At 42.4% G+C, this 19,701-nt stretch overlaps 1 protein-coding gene across 1 annotated transcript in view; it reads right to left on the bottom strand.

Moving 5' to 3' along the window:
* The window catches only part of cntnap2b (contactin associated protein 2b), a 52,722-nt gene that overhangs the window by 5,784 nt on the left and 27,237 nt on the right, over nucleotides 1–19,701 (bottom strand). Inside the window, exons 18-24 of the mRNA XM_063460993.1 lie at nucleotides 18,873–19,091; nucleotides 16,056–16,292; nucleotides 15,720–15,953; nucleotides 15,263–15,396; nucleotides 11,358–11,451; nucleotides 5,445–5,672; nucleotides 4,997–5,071 (exon numbers count right to left, since the gene is read on the bottom strand). Coding sequence (XP_063317063.1) covers nucleotides 4,997–5,071; nucleotides 5,445–5,672; nucleotides 11,358–11,451; nucleotides 15,263–15,396; nucleotides 15,720–15,953; nucleotides 16,056–16,292; nucleotides 18,873–19,091 — 1,221 coding nt within the window. The remainder of the gene's footprint in view (nucleotides 1–4,996; nucleotides 5,072–5,444; nucleotides 5,673–11,357; nucleotides 11,452–15,262; nucleotides 15,397–15,719; nucleotides 15,954–16,055; nucleotides 16,293–18,872; nucleotides 19,092–19,701) is intronic.

Here is a 19,701-nt window from a genome sequence, read left to right as displayed (position 1 = left end):
CCTCAACAGCTACAGGCCGGTGGCTCTGACATCCCACCTGATGAAGACCCTGGAGCGGCTGGTCCTGGCTCAGCTTCGGCGCCTTGTGAGCTCATCACTGGACCCACTTCAGTTTGCCTACCAGCCTGGCATTGGAGCGGATGATGCCGTCATTCACCTCCTACATCGTTCCCTCGCTCACCTGGAGACCGCTGGGAGCACTGTGAGAATCATGTTCTTTGATTTCTCCAGTGCCTTCAACACTATTCTTCCCTCGGTTCTGAAGGACAAGCTGGAGAACTCTGGAGTGGACCATCACCTCACTACCTGGATTTTGGACTACCTCACCGACCGACCACAGTATGTGAGGACTCAGGGCTGTGTGTCGGACAGGGTCGTCTGCAGTACGGGGGCCCCACAGGGAACGGTTCTGGCTCCGTTCCTCTTCACCATCTACACTGCAGACTTCTCCCACAACTCCACCCAGTGCTTCCTGCAGAAGTTCTCTGATGACTCTGCTATAGTCGGCCTCATCACTGATGGGGACGACAAGGAGTACAGAGGACTGACTCAGGACTTTGTGGACTGGTGCCAGCTGAACTACCTCCAGATCAATGCCAGTAAAACCAAGGAGCTGGTGGTAGACTTCCGCAGGCACAAACATCCTCCACTGCAACCACTGAACATCCAAGGTATGGACATTGAGACTGTGGACAGCTACAGGTACCTTGGTGTTCATCTGAACAACAAACTGGACTGGACTCATAACTCAGACGCCCTCTACAGGAAAGGGCAGAGCAGACTGTACCTGCTGCGGAGACTCAGGTCGTTTGGAGTGGAGGGCCCACTCCTGAAGACCTTCTATGACTCTGTGGTGGCCTCAGCCATCTTTTATGGTGTGGTCTGCTGGGGCAGCAGCATCTCTGCTGGGGACAGGAAGAGACTGAACAGGCTGATCCGAAGGGCCAGCTCTGTTCTAGGATGCCCTCTGGACCCAGTGGAGGTGGTGAGTGACAGGAGAATGGTGGCTAAGCTGTCATCCCTGCTGGACAACATCTCCCACCCCATGCATGAGACTGTGACAGCACTGAGCAGCTCCTTCAGTGGGAGACTGCGGCACCCACGGTGTGGGACGGAGAGATTTCGCAGGTCTTTCCTCCCCACTGCTGTCAGACTGCACAACAAAGACTCCAACTGATCAACACACACATTCACAAATGTGCAATAACACAAATGTGCAATAATCTTTCTGGCACCGTTGTATTTTTCACTCTGTTGTATATAGCATTTGTATTCTATTTTTATCCTATTGTATATTTTATTCTATTTTATTCTACTGTATATAGTATTCTATTTTTATTCTATTCTGTACAGTTGTGTACTGTATTTATTCTTATTTTATTTTATTCTAATTGTCCTTCATAACTTTTGCACTGTCCACTTCCTGCTGTGACAAAACAAATTTCCCACGTGTGGGACTAATAAAGGTCATCTTATCTTATCTTATCTTATCTTAAAAATAAAATGAAATGAAACTGAATAGATAAAATCAAAGATAAGTCTAATTAATACGTTGAAATACAGTATATTGAAGTATATATATGAGAAATACAGTTTGAGTAATGGAGATTTTTCTAATGTCTAGATTATGTGTAGACACGATGAAGACCTTGACAGATAAGTGTTTGTGTGGCTGCAGGAATGTGGAAAGATAAGAAATGTGACTCTGAATAAGAGAAAAGTATGTTGTAAACACAGAATCATAGCTGATATGATAGTTAATCAAGCTTAATACTGATGGGAATCAGGTATAAGTTCAACCACTACAATGAATATGAAAACATTATAATGATTCAGGCGTCTCACTGAGTGTAGAGACGGCCTGTGAGGCTGTGTGATCACATGTATGTAAGCAGGATGGGGGTGGGGAGTGAGGGCGATACTAAGGAGCCACTAATCGAAAGTAATGTCTGACTTTGACATTACGGAGGTCATCTTCATGTTCTGAAAAGAAGATTTCAACCACAGAACTTTCTGACTGCGACTTCTCCCCCCATAATAATGAGACGTCGTGGCCCTTACCACAGCTAAAGGAATTCTGCTGAGACACTGCTGGAAAAGCCGCCCTCCCTATGAAGAATGGTTAATGGTTAAAATAGCATCTTACAGAAAAGTGACTTGTGGCCTATTAGACAAACTGTATTTGGTCTCCTTTTACTAGCTGGCTCTCTGCCACCTGAGGTGCAGAGGTGTGTAATAGGGGGAGTGGTAGGTGTGGGGTCCAGTGAGTGTAAAACAGAGTATGATAATGTTATTTCTCTTGTTTTGTTTATGTCTAAAGTTTAATAAAAAAAGTTGAAAACAAGAATGTCTCACTTTGAAATGCATGACTTCATAAAAGAAATCGTATATTGTAGTTGACCAACACAGAGTTCAAGAGAAAAACTGTCCCTGTGTTTTTGAATTAAAAAGAGATTATGTAGAAATGCACAGTCATGTTTGAATGAGCTAATGATCCATCTAATTAAAGTAACAGTGCATAGATGCCAGATGTCATCTCAGAAGATGTGACATCAAGCAATAAAGGCGGGAGAAAGGTTGACGAGGTGTAAACGTTGTGTTATGAAGAGATAGAAGAGTTCTTCCCTTTTTTTAGCAGTTCACACGATTTTAACTGAGAGTTACAGTCACACTAGAGACCCCAGAGGGATCGACCGCAGCTCAAACTGTGTACTTACAAACTGGTTTGATATTTTGTGGCTTTTTCTCTGCTCATTTTTGCCATGTTAGATTATAAAGAGGATTTGAATTCTCACTGTTTCCTACAGTGAATATGTGGATTATCCCATACAGTGAAAACAGTGACTTGGCTCTTTCTAACCTCTTTCCTCTCAAACATCAGAACAAAGCCAACATTAGCTCAGAGCAAGTTTATGAGATAATTTTATTATTATACACAACCAGTCAGAAGTTTGGACAAACCTTCTCATTTAGTGTTTTTCCTTTATTTTTACTACATGCATCTACAGTATTATGTAGCAAAGGAAAAAATGAAAAATAGCTCTAAATATGTTTTAGACTCCTCAAAGTAGCCACCCTTTGGTGCAAACCCTTGGCCTTCTCTCAGTGAGCTTTATGATGTAGTGACCTGAAACACCTCTCAGGTGTGCCTGTCAATTCAATTCAATTCAATTTTATTTACACAGCGCCAAATCACAACAACAATCGCCCCAAGGCGCTTTATATTGTACAGTAGATCGTACAATAATAGATACAGAGAAAAACCCAACAATCATATGACCCCCTATGAGCAAGCACTTTGGCGACAGTGGGAAGGAAAAACTCCCTTTTAACAGGAAGAAACTTCCAGCAGAACCAGGCTTAGAGTCAGTCTGTCAGGGTTCGTTTGTGGAATTTCGTGCCTTCTTAGTGGGGTTGGGACCATCAGTTGTGTGCAACCCACTGGACGCCACGGCTGCGCTTTAAAGATATCATTAAAAGAGACATGAAACTGTGCAGCATGAACTCCACCACATGGGAAATCAACTCACAGAACAGTCTACTCAGTCACTCACATCAATGCCGGCGTGCCTGAAAGATGTTTCCACAGCGGTGTGGACGCTACACCATTGTCTTGCTAGACGAAAGGAAGCCTACATTTTGCGCATAAGTGCAAACTACATTCAGGACCCGTTCCCCAACAGGAAAAACCCCCCCCATAAAACACTGGCAGTAAGCCAGGGATACAAGAAAAGCCATCCCTGCCCACTACCTCTCACCGAGGGCAATAGCAGACTGGAACAGAGTCTAGCCTCTCTCTAGGAGATTGGTTCCAGAGCCCAAATGTTGCATTGAGGTGAGCCCCACCATATAAAGCCGGTATCTCAGTCTCATGCACAAGGCTCCTTTCCCTACCAGAGAGGTGACATTCCGTGTCCTGATAGCCAGCCTTGGTAGCCGGGGATTGGACCCCTGTCTGCTTCCCAACACACATTGCACCCAAACCTAACGGTGCCTCCTGTGGGTGGTGGGCCTACAGCAGGGCAGGCCCATGTCGCTCCTTCAAGCTGTGCCAGGCCAGGTCCCATGGGCTAAGGCCCAGCTCCCAGACACTCCCCCTCCAGCTCCATCCTCAGGCCTGGCTCCGGGGTGGGGTCCCAGCAGTCCTATTCCAGACAGGGTACACTCGTCCGTCTTCTTTTATCCATAGCAGTCGACTGAATTGCTCTTCATCTGGCCTCTCACCCAGGGCCAATTTGCCTTGGGAGACCCTACCAGGGAGCAACAAAGCCTCCAACAACATAGGCCCTGGGATCACTGGGACACACAAACCCCTCCACCACGGTAAGGTAGCGTTTCATGGAAGGACATTTACTTCTCTCATTCCAAATTAATATTCCTGGTATCAAATATCACACACATATCGGGTGCAAAATAAGACATTAAACATTTCATTAAATTTAGTGTAATGCACAGTAAATTGCTTGCCACAAACCCTAGTAACTCAGGTGTGTGTTTCACAATGTGATGGAACAGACAAGTTGCACTCATCAGTGCTGACTGATTCTAATGTGTTGCAACGGGTTAACAATCTGTATTAATAAATTAGATGGTGATTATTTGCAGATGGCAGTCACTTTGAGTCAGAATAACACAGGTTAGGTTCCACCAGGTGACCTCTGGGGAACCTTCAACTTGTCCCAGACAGCATAAAAATTCAATGTGACCGAAAAACTGAAAAATACCAGCGGCTCCGGGCGTCCCCCCTCAGCCTCCTGGTAGGCGCACGTATGGTAAAAAATTTCCTAGGCAGTTTTCAGAAAAGTTGACCTGTGACCTCGACCTTGAAGACAACATCACTGAGATTCAAACTGCTCAGAGATTTTTAATAGATACCTATGGTATCAATTTTAAAATCATACATCACCTCGTTTTAAGTACATCAATCTGTGCATTTTCCAATTATATAGACAAAAACAGCAGCTCAGAATCCTGGTATTCTTAAAACTAAATATACCTCCTATGACAGCCGAGTTGCGATCCACACCATCACCACTGAACTTGTCCTCATTGAGGTTGAAAACAGCTCCAGCTGTGAACAAAGCAAACATCTGTTATCTATTTGAATCCTGAGAAACTTTAGAATTTTACAGTGGCATGCCCCTATATATATGCTGAAACCCTATGGCAGGGGTGTCCAACTCCAGGCATCAGGGCCGGTGTCCTGCAGGTTTTAGATCTCACCCTGGGTCAACACACCTGAATCACATGATTAGTTCATTACCAGGCCTCTGGAGAACTTCAATACTTGTTGAGGAGGTCATTTAGCCATTTGAATCAGCTGTGTTGGATCAAGGACACATCTAAAACCTGCAGGACACCAGCCCTCGAGGCCTGGAGTCGGACATGGCCCTCGAGGCCTGGAGTTGGACACCCCTTTCCTATGATCTGTGTGTTTCTACCACCTTCTATGTGCCAGGGGTCTCTGGCTGAAGCCATGGGGGAGATGGTCAGGGGGGAGGCTCCACAGTTTGAAGGAACCAGTATCCCATGGGTGCTGACAGGTGCTGCTATGCTCGAGCGCAGGGCAGCTTTCAGCGGTGCTACACTGTTAAACTGAACTCTTGACAGGCAGCCCATGAAACCCGGTGTGTTGTAGCGCTCGATCAGGATGGGGTCAATCTGGCCTGTTTCTAAAAGAAAGGGAGAGCAGGTTTAATTGCTTTTCTCTGGAAGCAATGCAAGTAAGCAAAATTAATTTATATAGCACTTTTTAAGATGAGAAGTTATAACAAAGTGCTTCACATGGGAATATAAAAGCATATCAAACAAAAAACACATTTGGGTAATGTTTGTGTGTAATATGTTGTTAAGCTGTTTTTCAAAAGAAGCCACAGACTCGATGGAGCGTAGCGGGGGAGGTAAACAGGTCCACACTACTGGAGCTAGGGTTTGAAAAGCGCGATCCCGCTTCGTTTTTAAACGTCTCCGTGGAATAGTCAGAAGACCGCTATCATTGGAGTTGGAGAGTAGGGTTGAAGAAGCTCAGTGATATAGGCGGGGGCCTCACCCAATGCAACTACAACTGAAACTCTTTTTTGGGCCTAAAAGCATGTTAGTCTTTAAAATATTCACTGTGAATAAATATTTAAATATATTAAATAACAAAAATAATATAATAATAATGTTTTAAATATGTTTATTGTTCACAATCCAATAAACTTACCTTTTAAGGTTAGGTTTTAAAGTTAAACCCTCTGACTTCTAGGCCACCCTTACATCATCAGAGCCCTGTAGTACTAAGTGAGATTGTCCTTTTTTTATCTACTTATCCTAAAACTGGCAGTCAGGCTAAGTGGTAACTTGAACAAAACCGGGTTATCAGCTCACTTAGTTAACCCAGTTTCCCTGCATTTTCACATGAAAGTGGTGTTGTTGACACTGTACAACCAATGTCAACATAGACATATACATATAAAAAAATCCCCCTGCGGGCGGTCTATCCTTCAAGCTCGGTCCTCTACCAGAGGCCTGGGAGCTTGAGGGTCCTGCGCAGTATCTTAGCTGTTCCCAGGACTGCGCTCTTCGGGACAGAGATCTCCGATGTTGTTCCTGGGATCTGCTGGAGCCACTCGCCTAGTTTTTGGGGTCACTGCACCAGGTGCTCCGATTACCACGGGGACCACCGTTACCTTCACCCTCCACATCCTCTCGAGCTCTTCTCTGAGCCCTTGGTATTTCTCCAGCTTCTCGTGTTCCTTCTTCCTGATGTTGCTGTCATTCGGAACCGCTACATCGATCACTACGGCCGTCTTCTTCTGTTTGTCTACCACCACTATGTCCGGTTGGTTAGCCACCACCATTTTGTCCGTCTGTATCTGGAAGTCCCACAGGATCTTAGCTCGGTCATTCTCCACCACCCTTGGGGGCGTCTCCCATTTTGACCTCGGGACTTCCAGGTTATACTCGGCACAGATGTTTCTGTACACTATGCCGGTCACTTGGTTATGGCGCTCCATGTATGCCTTGCCTGCTAGCATCTTGCACCCTGCTGTTATGTAAAATATAATCTCTAAATTAAGAAGTTCTAAAGCAAGGGATGAGTTTGGATTTGATACCAATTTTTTGAAGCATTATAAATCTTGTCTTTTGGTGCCTGTGACCCATCTTATTAATTTATCAATCACGCAGGCAGTCGTTCCTCTGAGTTGGAAGGTGGCAAAAGTTACACCAATTTATAAATCGGGTGATAAAACAGACCCTGCTAATTATCGACCTATTAGCATACTCCCTATCTTTTCAAAGATAGCAGAAAAGTGGGTTGCTAATTCTATCATCAAACATCTTAATGACTCCAATCCGGGTTTGCACCCTATGCAATTTGGATTTCGCACTCTTCATTCAACTGAAACGGCTGTCTGTGTTTTTGTTGAGAGAGTGAAATCTTACTTAGACAAGAGCAGTTATGTTGCGGCTGTTTTTCTTGATTTCAAGCGTGTGTTTGACACTGTGAATCATCTTAAGCTCTTGTCTAGACTGTCGACATTTAACTTTAGTAATCACACTGTTAAATGGATACAGTCTTATCTATCAGATAGAAAACAATGCGTGCAAATAAAGAATAGCAAGTCACCCTATCTTTACTGTACGCAAGGTGTCCCCCAGGGTTCAATTCTAGGCCCCCTGTTATTTTCACTTTATGTAAATGACTTACCTAATGTGTGCAAAAATGTGGACACGATTATGTATGCTGATGATACAGTAATTTTTACACAAGCCAAAACTGCTGATGATGCAGCCCATCAGCTTTCACTGGCATTACATGATTTACAAAAATGGCTGAATGACTCATGCCTGTGCCTTAATTTTAAAAAGACCGTATCAATGTTTTTTAGTAAACCTAAAACAACCGTGGCTGCAGTAAAAGTTTGCTTGGGTGCACAAGAATTAATTAATGTTGAGGAATTTAAGTATTTGGGAGTGCTACTAGACTCTAAATTATCCTTTAAAAAACATATTAAAAAAGTAGTGAAAACTGTAAATGTTAATATACAGAACTTTAGACATATCCGCACATCATTAACAGACACAGCAGCGATTACATTCCTGCATTCTATGATACTGGCTCATATTGAATATTGTATTACAAGTTGGTCCTATACGAGCTCTGCTGCTATTGGACAAATCGAAGTATGCTACAAAAGAGCATTGAAAATATTAGATAAAAAACCTTTTTCATATCATCATTGTCAAATTTTAGATAAATACAAGTTTTTAAATTTTACTAATTTCAAATTATTTAAATCTGCCTGTCTAATATACAAAGTTATACATGGTCTGGCGCCTCCACCAATGAGTGATTTTATTAAACAAGTCTAGCAGTGTTGCCGGGTCTCGACTGACTCGAGCATCTGTTAGAGGTGATTGTGAATTGACACTCAGGCGGACCACCTTTTCACAGAATGCTCTGTCATATCAGGGAGTGAGCTTCTGGAATAGTCTTCCACTGTCAGTGAGGGAAAGTACAAGTCTACCCATCTTTAAGAGTCACTTAAAAGGGCGGCTGAGGGACACACAAACATGTGATCATGTTTAATAATCATGCTTTATATTGGACGGGAAAAAGAGTTAGTGTATTACAAAAAGGGAAACAACTGTTAGTGTAATGGGTGAGCGCAATATCACGACAGTCAGGGCATGTGCAATACTGGGGTTTGTGCAATATAACTGATGTGTTTCCGTTATTGTTATCTATACTGTCCTCTGTGTCCATTCTTCTTGTCATTTGTTTGTTCTGTGATGACTGTTTTTGTCCTTGTCACATGACCTGTAAATAGTGTCTCTGTATGTTTTTACTAACTTGTGTTTAACACCAACCTGCCAGAGGGTCTGCAGATGGAAATTAGCCCAAGGCTATAATCTGGCATATTTACATTTATTAAAATGTTCATTAATATGTATTGCCCCTCTTTCTAAAAATAAATAAAATAAAATAAAAAATGTGCTGGATTGTCTCAGGGGCAGGTTTACACAGCCTGCACCTGGGGTCTTGCCTGGTGTGATAGACCCCAGCCTCTATGGATCTTGTGCTCACAGCTTGTTCCTGTGCTACCATGATTAGTGCCTCTGTGCTGTCTTTCAGTCCAGCTTTGTCCAGCCACTGGTAGGATATCTGGATGTCCGCCAGCTCCTCTATCTGCTGATGGTACATACCGTGCAGGGGCCTGTCCTTCCATGATGGTTCCTCCTCTTTCTTGGGTTTCTGCTGCCTGAGGTATTCACTGAGCATACGGTCAGTTGGGGCCATCTTCCTCATGTATTCGTGGATGTTCGTTATCTCATCCTGGACTGTGGTGCTGACACTCACCAGTCCCCGGCCTCCTTCCTTCTGCTTAGCGTACAGCCGCAGGGTGCTGGACTTGGGGGAAAAACCCTCCATGCATTGTCAGGGGTTTCCTGGTCTTGATGTCAGCGGCTTTTATCTCCTCCTTTGGCCAACTTATTATCCCAGCAGAGTACATGATCATTGGCAGGGCGTAGGTGTTGGTAGCCCGGATCTTGTTCTTACCGTTCAGCTGACTCCGCAGAGGGTCACTTGCCTGACCCTGCAGGTACTTGGTGGTTGCAGCTTTCCTAGTGGCCTGTCATGGTTTCCATTTGCCTGTGGGATCCTGAGGTACTTGTAGCTGTCCTCTATGTCTGCAATGTTGCCTTCTGGTAGTGCAATCCCCTCAGTTCTGACTACCTTCCCTCTCTTTGTTACAATCCGACTACACTTCTCCAGTGTCGCTAGTGGTGTGGATCAGTAAATCCATGTCTCGCTCACTCTTAGCATACAGCTTGATGTCATCCACGCACAGGAGGTGGCTGACTCCATTCTGTAGTTGGTATCCGTGTTAATGATCACACTGAAGGGATTCAGGCCTATGCAGAACAGCAGTGGGGACAGAGTATCTCCTTGGTAGATCCCGCACTTGATGGTGACTTGTGCTATGGGCTTGAAGTTGGTCTCTAGTGTTGTACGCCACATCCCCATTGAGTTCCTGATGAAGGCTCTTAGGGTCCTGTTGATCTTGTACCATTCTAGGCATTCCAGTATCCAGCTGTGGGGCATTGAGTCATAGGCCTTCTTGTAGTCGATCCAGGTAGTGCACAGGTTGGTCAGCCTAGTCGGGATGCTAGGTATCAAAGATTTCATAGGTCCCTCTTCCTATTCATGTAACCCCTTCCGCTGGGGTTACTTGCGTAGTAGCATTTCAACATCACCCTATTTTCATCTCAAGCCCACCTATACCGTCTTCCTCCATTAGCCCACTTCTCATCAGGGTGTCCTGGTTCAAAAGTACCTGATGCAGACCTTGTTAATCCGGGCAATGTACGAACCGGTATGGCTTCATATTTATGTCTCTTGTTCATGTCAGAGGTAGGCTTGGTTAGCATGGGGGGTCTAGCCTAGGACCCTTACTGAATACAGACACCCTGATCGGGAGTCGAACCTACAAGACCTGTTTCAAAGGCGTAGTAAGTAGTTTTAGTATTAAAAAGTATTAAAAGCACACACTTTGCTCGCTTATTCTGGTAAAGAGCTGCTATATTAATGAAGTCCCACCAATTTAAAGGAAGGAAAGAAAGCTGACTCTATAGGTTAACAGACCTAATTTTACAACTCTATATCATTAAGATAAGACAGAATCGGATGGTTTACAATTACGTTGTTAAACTAATGGAAACTTTGGTCTCCTACTGCCTGCACACAGAGGTCTAAGAGATCTTCCATCAGTGGTGACATTCTTTTCCTGGGAACTGATTTTGTACTTGTTGATCTTTAATCTGGATGCTAACCTGTTCCAGAGTAGGTTGTTCAGAGCTTACATATCATGGTAATGTATCCTTGTACGAAGTGAACCACCTTCATAGTACAGAAAACCCAGGGTAAGATGAAATCCTGCTTTGTAGTAAAAAAAAAAAAAAAAAATCAGCACACAACTGATTGACTTTTTGAATACTAGTGTTGCTCTAATGATATTAGAAACAGTAAAAGCTAAATGCCATTTCAACTTTTTACTTCATTTTTATTTTATTTTTTTCAACACAAAACACATTTGGATTCTAAGAACTAGAAGCTCATCATTTCAGGTAGGAAAAAAGGCACACAAAAAAGTTAATAAGTGACTGGTACAAGAATAAATAGGACAATATTCAGATCATAGAACATCACTCAGCATCACTTCATGGAGTCAGTCATGCAAAAACAGGAGCCATATAAACACACGCACACGCACATGCACACACGCGCACACACACACACACACACACACACACACACACACACACACACACACACACACACACACACACACACAAATCTCCAGACTCACCAAAGACTTTGCCAAGAAAGATACTTTTGACCAAAGTGAACTGGGTGTCAGAGGCCTCAGGCAGCGTATATGTGGACACTGGATAATGGTCCAGCTGGATAATGTGGACAGAGGAAAGCAACAGTCAAGTTTAACTGATAAACTGAATCTTGTCTGTCAAGTTTTAAGACTCCTGTCCTTGATTTGGTGAAAAGAAGTTTGTTTAAGCTAAGAACTAGTTTTTTAATATAATTTGATGTACTTTTTATAATGGAATTATTCTTTCAGCAGATGTAATTTACAATTGCAACTAATTACAATTTGCAATTCAGGTGAGCTCAGGGTTTAAATACATTTTCTACTCTGACTATCAATATGTCAAACTAGCACCTTTAGCAGCTTATCTCAAAGTAGTGACTTCAAGAAATATATACACTACCATTCAAGGGTTTGGACACACATTCTTATTTAATGGTTTTCCTTTATTTTTACTACTTTCTTTTTTATTATTATGATAATAATAATAATTATTATGATAAGAGATAAGAGTTGGAAGAAAATAATACAAGTGTGATTGTGAGTAGTGAGAGTGAAGTGAGCGTGACGTGTTAATTTATTCAGTCCAGGATGAATGTAATTTAGGAGACAATTATAACAATAATGATAATAATAGTTAAAGCAACATTAACTCAGTATTATCACCATCATCACCAATAATCATAATAATGACAATAATGATAGCCATAAGTATGACCAATGACCAGCTATGAACAATAACAGTCATGACAATGACAACAATAACATCGTTATAAGAAGAATATAATAGCTCATAGTGCTAAAATAAGCTGGAGGGATGATTCAGAGGCTTTACCTGCAGGGTAGGAAAGGTCTTTTTCTTTTTTCCTTCTGCTCTTTCCTTTCATACGCCTCCCTCCTTTTTGGTAAATGGTAAATGGACTAGTTCGTATATAGCTCTTTTCTAAACACTCAAAGTGCTTTACTTGGTTCATTCACCCACTCACACCAGTGTTGAAGTCTTGAATGACTGGTAATAATACGAACCACCAGCCCTCTGTTTATTGGACAATCTGCTCTACATCCCAAGCCACTGGCACCCACTGCTCTCTTCCTTTTTGGAGTTAGGACCATAGAGCTCTGGGCTGCCCCCAGACCTGATTGGAGGGAACCCTGAGTATGGCCCCCTTTAGATTAGCCCCCAGAGCCAAAGGAGAAAGCCTGTTTATAAGTGGATCGGTGATCAGGTTAAAAGGTTTTGCGTTTTTGTTTTTTTGTTTGTGTACAAGGGGGAATCAAAGGTGGTTAGAGGTGATTAGGATGTGAAATGGGAGACGAGGAGAGAAGGAAAAAAATAATTAAGATATATCAGGCAGTAGCATACATTATTTTAGTGATGATAATGGACCAGTTTTTATTGAACTCAGCTGATTTCTGTTTCAGAGCAGGTGACATTTTTTTCTTAGGATATATAATCTAATAGAAGGTTCTTTCACTGTGAAATGGACGGATGGACGGATGGATGGACGGACGGATGGATGGATGGACGGACGGATGGATGGATGATTCAGCGGTTTAAATTCTTTTGAACCAATTTAAGCAAGGGGGTGAAATTCATGCTGAACAGGATTTGGTCAGCTTGGAGGAAACATTAATACCTAAATATTTAATATTTAAGATCTGCCCCATCCTCCTCATCCATACAGAGTGGCAAAATAGTGGATTTCGACCAGGTTATAGAGAAGCTGAGACTTCTGAAAGCAAATCTATAAGCCTAATGTTTGCTGCAAAGAGTGGGGGTCCTGAAGGAGCAATAAAACATCTACATAAAGAAGAATTTTGTTGTGTATTAGACATTGAAATACCTTTAATATTGCCATTTTGTCTTATAGTAGCAGCTAGCGGTTCTATGAATAACGCAAATAGCGATGGAGAGAGACATATTTGCCTGGCACCAGTGTGAAGAGTAACGCTTTGTGTAATTAACCCATTGGTGGCGACTGTGGCCACTGGCGATGTGTAAAACGCTCTTATCCAACCGATAAATGATTCTCCAAATCCAAATTTCTTAAATATTGCAAACAGAAATTTCCAGCTTACTTTGTCAAATGCTGCATTGAGTGATATGATTAGTGCCAGTGTTACTTTTTTGATACTGTGAAAGCTGCATTAACTTGAACATAAGCCATACTAAATACGTCTTATATTTTAGACTCCTGAAAGTAGCCACCCAGCTGCAAACCCTCGGCCTTCTCTCAGTGAGCTTCATGATGTAGTCACCTGAGATGGTTTCACCTCACAGCTGTGCCTGTCAGGGTTCATTGGTGGAGTTTCTTGCCTTCTTAATGGTGTTGGGACCATCAGTTGTGTTGTGCAGCAGTCAGGTTGGTGCACAGCTGACAGCCATGTTTGACAACTGTTAAAGTTCATATTATGGCAAGAACCAATCAGCTAAGTAAAGAGAAACAACAGCCCATCATTACTTCAAGAACTGAAGGTCAGTCAATCCAGAAAACTGCTAAAACTTTGAATGTGTCCCCAAGTGCAGTCGGAAAAACCATCAAGACTACGATGAAACTGTCTCACATGAGGACGCCCCAGGAAAGGAAGACCAGGAGTCCCCTCTGCTGCTGAGGATACATTCATCCGAGTCACCAGCCTCAGAAATCACAAGTTAACAGCAGCTCAGATTAGAGCCCAGATAGATGTCACACAGAGCTCCAGTAGCAGACACATCTCTACATGTTCAGAGCAGACTGTGTGAATCAGGCCTTTATGGTCAAATAGCTGCAGAGAAACCACGACTAAGGAAAAGCAACAAGAAGAGATTTGTTTGGGCCAAGAAACACAAGATGAGTCCAAATTGGAGAACTTTGATTCCACCCGCCGTGTCTTTGTGAAAAGATGGTCTCTACATGCACGGTTCCCACCATGAAGCATGGAGGAGGAGGTGTGATGGTGTGGGGGGGCTTTGCTGGTGACACTGTTGGGGATTTATTCAAAACTGAAGGCACACTGACCCAGCATGGCTACCACAGCATCCTGTAGCAACATGCTATCTCATCATTTATTGTTCAACAGGACAATGACCCCAAACACACCTCCAGGCTGTGTGAGGGCTGTTTGACCAAGAAGGAGAGTGATGGAGGCCTCCACAGTCACCTGACCTGAACCCAGTGGAGATGGTTTGGGATGAGATGGAGCGCAGAGTGAAGGCAAAGGTCCAACAAGTGCTCAGCATCTCTGGGAACTCCTTCAAGACTGTTGGAAACCATTTCAGGTGACGACCTCATGAAGCTCATGGAGAGAACGCCAAGAGTGAGCAAAGCAGGAATCAAAGCAAAGGGCGGCTGTTAGGAAGGATCTAAAATATAAAACGGGTTTTGAGTTATTTCACACTTTTGTTTACTACATAATTTCATGTGTTCATTCATAGTTTTGATGCCTTCAGTGAGAATCTACAATGTAAATAGTCATGAAAATAAAGAAAAACCATTAAATGAGAAGCTGTGTCCAAACGTTTGATAGTGGTAGTGTATATTTTCCAATACTAAGTTTTGAAGCAGCATGTATCTCCAGCTATAGAAAGATTCCTAGCTTCTGTTATTTCTATTTACACGTGGAAAAAATATGTGAAAGCGACAAAGAACTTACACATACATGTCTCAGTAACACAGGGGTAACAGCATGTAAATAATTATTCTATATAATAAGTCTTTGTTATAAATTGTGTCTTTGATGACATTCCAGCAAAAAGTGCTGCATTAAATCACTCCTAATACAAACTTAATATTCACTATTAAATATTTGCTACAGCTTCAAACTAAAAGAATTTTCAGTTGAAGACTTTTATTATAAACTTGACTGCATTTTGCAATTCATCGTGTGTTGTAGTGGCAGGATTCACTAACCTGTAGCCGTATCTCCCTTAAGTTCCTAGTTATGTTGACAGAATGTGGCTGACCGTTGGCCATGTTACGATGGTCAACATCTATGGTATACGGTTCTGTGAGCCCTCCAAGGCTGTAGCGGATCTGGAGAGTGCCTGAAAACACAAAGAAATACGTACATTTCTTACAGTTCATAAATGGTAAAGGGACTGGTTCTTACATAGTGCTTTTCTACTCTGAGCATTCAAAGTGTTTTCTACAACTTGCCTCATTCATCCATTCACACAAGCACTTTTTTTCAATTGTTCTTCTACAAAGGTGCTTGCTATCTAACATTTACACTGACACTCCGATGCATCAGAGTGCCACTTGGGCTGAGTATCTCTCCCAAGGATATTTGGCATGGAGACCACCCTACATAAAGTTTATAAAGATGAGAACACATTAAATGTATCAGATATGACACTAATAAGCCTACCATTGTGTCTGAGCACCACAGCCAAGTAGTCCTGAGTTCTGGAACTGATGTAGACAAGAATGCTGGGAGCACTGTAGGTGCTGAAGCTGAACACAAGCTCCTCCTGAGTCAGGTTGGCCTCACTTGAAACACCAACACCTGACAGACTCTTCACGTCCCTCAACGCAAAAGGTCCCCCCTCTGGCAGCAAGTCGTAACGCACCAATGTCCCCGTCTCAAAGTAGCCGCCTACATCTAACGTATAATTAAAGAATAAAGAACATTAAAACATAGCGGAAATTCTTATTGATTATTAAATCTGAACCCATCTAATCTCAAACAGGGTGTTGGTCATACCATCAGTGCAGAAGGGTCCATCGTAAGCAGTAAGGGAGCAGTCACAGGAGTAACCATTGTAATGCTCTACACACTTTCCTCCATTTCTGCAGTGCATCCTGTAGCTGTTGCAGTGGCCCTGGCAGCCTGGATTCACACCTGGACTCCCTTTTGCCCACTCCTCCAGGTCAAAGGTCACACCATTAATCTTCAGAGCTCGCATGCAGCCCAGAAAACCCCTTTGACCACTTGAAGCACCTGGTATAGAAGTAAGGCAGAATAATCCAGAACAGCATTAAGAACACCTTCAAATAATGAGTAATTCAATGTGATATGCAGATTAGCACATTACTGTTGAATGAGTTTCTTGTTTTTCGTGTGCTCCAGTCTGCAGTGGCTTCCAGCTAACGGTACAGAAATCAGAAAATAATGACATCTCATGCCCCGCTTAGACTGGAGGTGCCAGGGATCGAACCACTAACCTTCTGAGCAGTAGACGACCTACTCTACCTCCTGAGCTACAGCTACCCCAATCGAAGTCAGCAGCGCTCCACCCACACTATACACAGTGCAGGTAGAGCACCGCTTTTCCTTTCTGAGTCGCCTGACAGTTTGCCAGAATCTCTTCAAGGCAGTTTGGGAGTCTTTTTCCATTGCCTTTCCTCCCACACCCGAGTTTTTGCTTCAGCCACTGCCGTCACCACATTCCACTTGGCCTGTTAGTACCTATTGGCTGCCTCCAAAGTCCCACAGGCTAACCAAGCCCGATAGGACTCCATCTACAGCCTGATGGTTCCCTTCACCCCTAGTGTCCACCTCTGGTGTTCAGGGTATACCATCACAACAGGCACCAACAACCTTGTAGCTGCAGCTCAGTGCAGCAGTTTCAGCAATGCAGGTCCATTTAGACTCAGTGTCCCGTGTCTCAGAATGCTGTAGATCAGGGGTGTCCAACTCCAGGCCTCGAGGGCCGGTGTCCTGCTGGAGGGCCTGGGCCTACACACCTGAATCAAATGATTAGTTCATTACCAGGCCTCTGGAGAACTTCAAGACATGTTGAGGAGATAATTTAGCCATTTAAATCAGCTGTGTTGGTTCAAGGACACATCTAAACCTGCAGGACACCGGCCCTCGAGACCTGGAGCTGGACACCTGTGTTGTAGATGCTCTGCTGGAGGTGGGAGTTGAAGATCTCATGGCGTCTGCCAGGCATTCCCAGCACACCCTCACTATACATTTAGGTCTAGCATCCTCTCCCATCACCTGATCCAACTCACCACCCTAATATTAGCATTAGAGTAGGGTAATTAGTATAAGTACATAAGCATAATTCTGGTGATTTGATTATTATTTTGTGATTATTATTATTATTTGATTCTACTTTGCTCAAGTTAAATTGCGTTATTTATATATTTTGATAAAGTTTAATTTAGTTTGAAATGTTCTGCAACCAATGCCATCAACATCTTTTAGGTTGTGAAGGTTTAAAGAGAGGTCACTGGCTTTACCATCATGAAGTGTTTCTTGTGTGATGCCATGGTAACGAGACGCCTGTTTATAGGCCATTATTTGGGACTGAACCAGCTGATATTAACTTGTACTAAGTGACAGGACTGCTTTCTAATAACTAATAGAACAGTTCAAAAAAATCGTTAAAAACTCAAAATGTTGGTAATTTTGGGCCTTTAATGATTTCTTTCAACTGTTCTTTTTCCAGGATGAAATCATTGTACAGCATACATCTTTAATGAGTTAAGTTATAGTTATATTTAATAGTGAAAAATAAAAAAGTATTGAACAGATGAAGAAAGAGAGGTGCAAAAAGGCACAGGAAGTCATGACACCAACTGAAATCATTCATGCTCACGGTGAGGTAAACTTTTAAGCAACTCTAAAGCACCTTTAGACATCTGTTGCTGTGACTCAGCACTATATCAACAAATCTACATTGAATTAACGCACTACGCTGGACTGTGTTGCACCATGATACCAAGACAGACTCCTCTTTTGGTTACAAACTTGGTAATAAACAAATCTGATACAGGGTAGGCTGCAGGGTTCGAGGTCAATCCTAAGTGACATTAAAGGTGCAGAAATGAAATAAAATTTAAACTGATGTTGCTGATTTGTACAAGCATTATACTGCCTATGTGTCGAAAACAAGCTGTGACACTTCATGTAACATCTGCTTATATTGCGATGAATTCCCGCACCCAAGAACATTTGTCTGTCGGTCGGGCATTGCTTTGCAGCTGTAGCCCTCTAATGTATTTACCACCGAGTCAAATGTAATTCAGCTGTATTCTAGGCTCTAACTGTTAGTTGCTTCAATTGCGCACCTCAAGCCCTTTAAACTTAAACTTTTTGGTTCCCCGCCTGTCAAATCTCACTTTTACCACTAACCAAAAGTCATGAAGTACAGCATTAGCTAAGATACAAATTTCACAGTTACTCTTATACAACTCAGTGAATGAGATCCATTCAGTGCAAATGCAACACTACAGATATAGCACTAATAATTTATCCAGAATATTATCTCAAGCACCTTCTCACCCTTTGGGAAATTTGTTGTTAAAGTCAGGACCATTAAAAAAAAATTATATTTGGATGATCTGCAGCCATTAATAAATTCAGACAAAAACTTCAAAGATTTTTTATAGTTCAGACTTTGATGATGACAACATAAAATTTTGAATCAAACACACATACTTCTTTTGAACTGAAACAGTTTGTTTATCGTGGTTTGAAGACATATATGAAGAAGAGTAACATACTCATCATGAGTCCAAATGGGACCATAAACATGTCTTTAAATCATATGTGGCAAACAAGTCTTACCAACATAGAGATCACTGTAGAGCTCTGGTTTTGCATGGCCCTGTAAGGTGGTGGGCCTGACCATTCTGTGCTGTCCATTAAGTTGCAGCACTGCCTCCTTGATGTTTTTTTCAGCCTCCACACGATGCCACTGGTCATCATTTAACGGCACTGGTGAGCGGACACTGAGCTCCATCTTCTCAGTGCCAATGCCAAAAGAGAATAACACCACTGAGCCGGCTGTGGAATCAAACATGTCAAACATTGGAAATAGTTAAAATTTTCATCTCCTAGAGACAAATAGTAATAAATACTGATGATTAAGCTATCTCTGTTTACAGGCTACATACCACAGGCTTTTAAATCCTTATTCAAAAAGCTCTTACTTGATCCAGATGTTTTAGCTAAATATAGACCCACTTTCCTTTCATTTCAAAATTTTTTGAAAGAGAAGTTGCCAAACACTGACCATTTGCATTTGCAAAGGAATGGTTTATTTAATGGTTTACTTAAAGTGCATCGTAGCACAGGAGCAGCACTAGTGAAGGTTATGAATTATCTACTTATGGGCTCTAATAGCGGACTCCATGGTTGTCCTGACAGACCTCAGTGCACAATGTTTTACTACAGAGATTAGAACACACCACTGTGCTGGTTTGAATCATATCTATCTGATAGACTCCAATTTATCCATATAAACGGGAGTCTTCTTCACATTTAAAAGTTAGGAATGGAGTTCCACAGGGCTCCATGCTGGGACCAATATTTTTTACATTATACATGTTTCACTTAAGGAATATTATTATAAAACAACACAGATATTTTAAAACGACGTTTTCAGTAGGAGAAA

This window comes from Pelmatolapia mariae, linkage group LG18 (assembly GCF_036321145.2).
Source record: "Pelmatolapia mariae isolate MD_Pm_ZW linkage group LG18, Pm_UMD_F_2, whole genome shotgun sequence".
In the NCBI taxonomy this organism is placed as follows: domain Eukaryota; kingdom Metazoa; phylum Chordata; class Actinopteri; order Cichliformes; family Cichlidae; genus Pelmatolapia; species Pelmatolapia mariae.
Note: the sequence above shows the minus strand (reverse complement) of the source record. Positions and strands in the feature narration are given on the sequence as shown.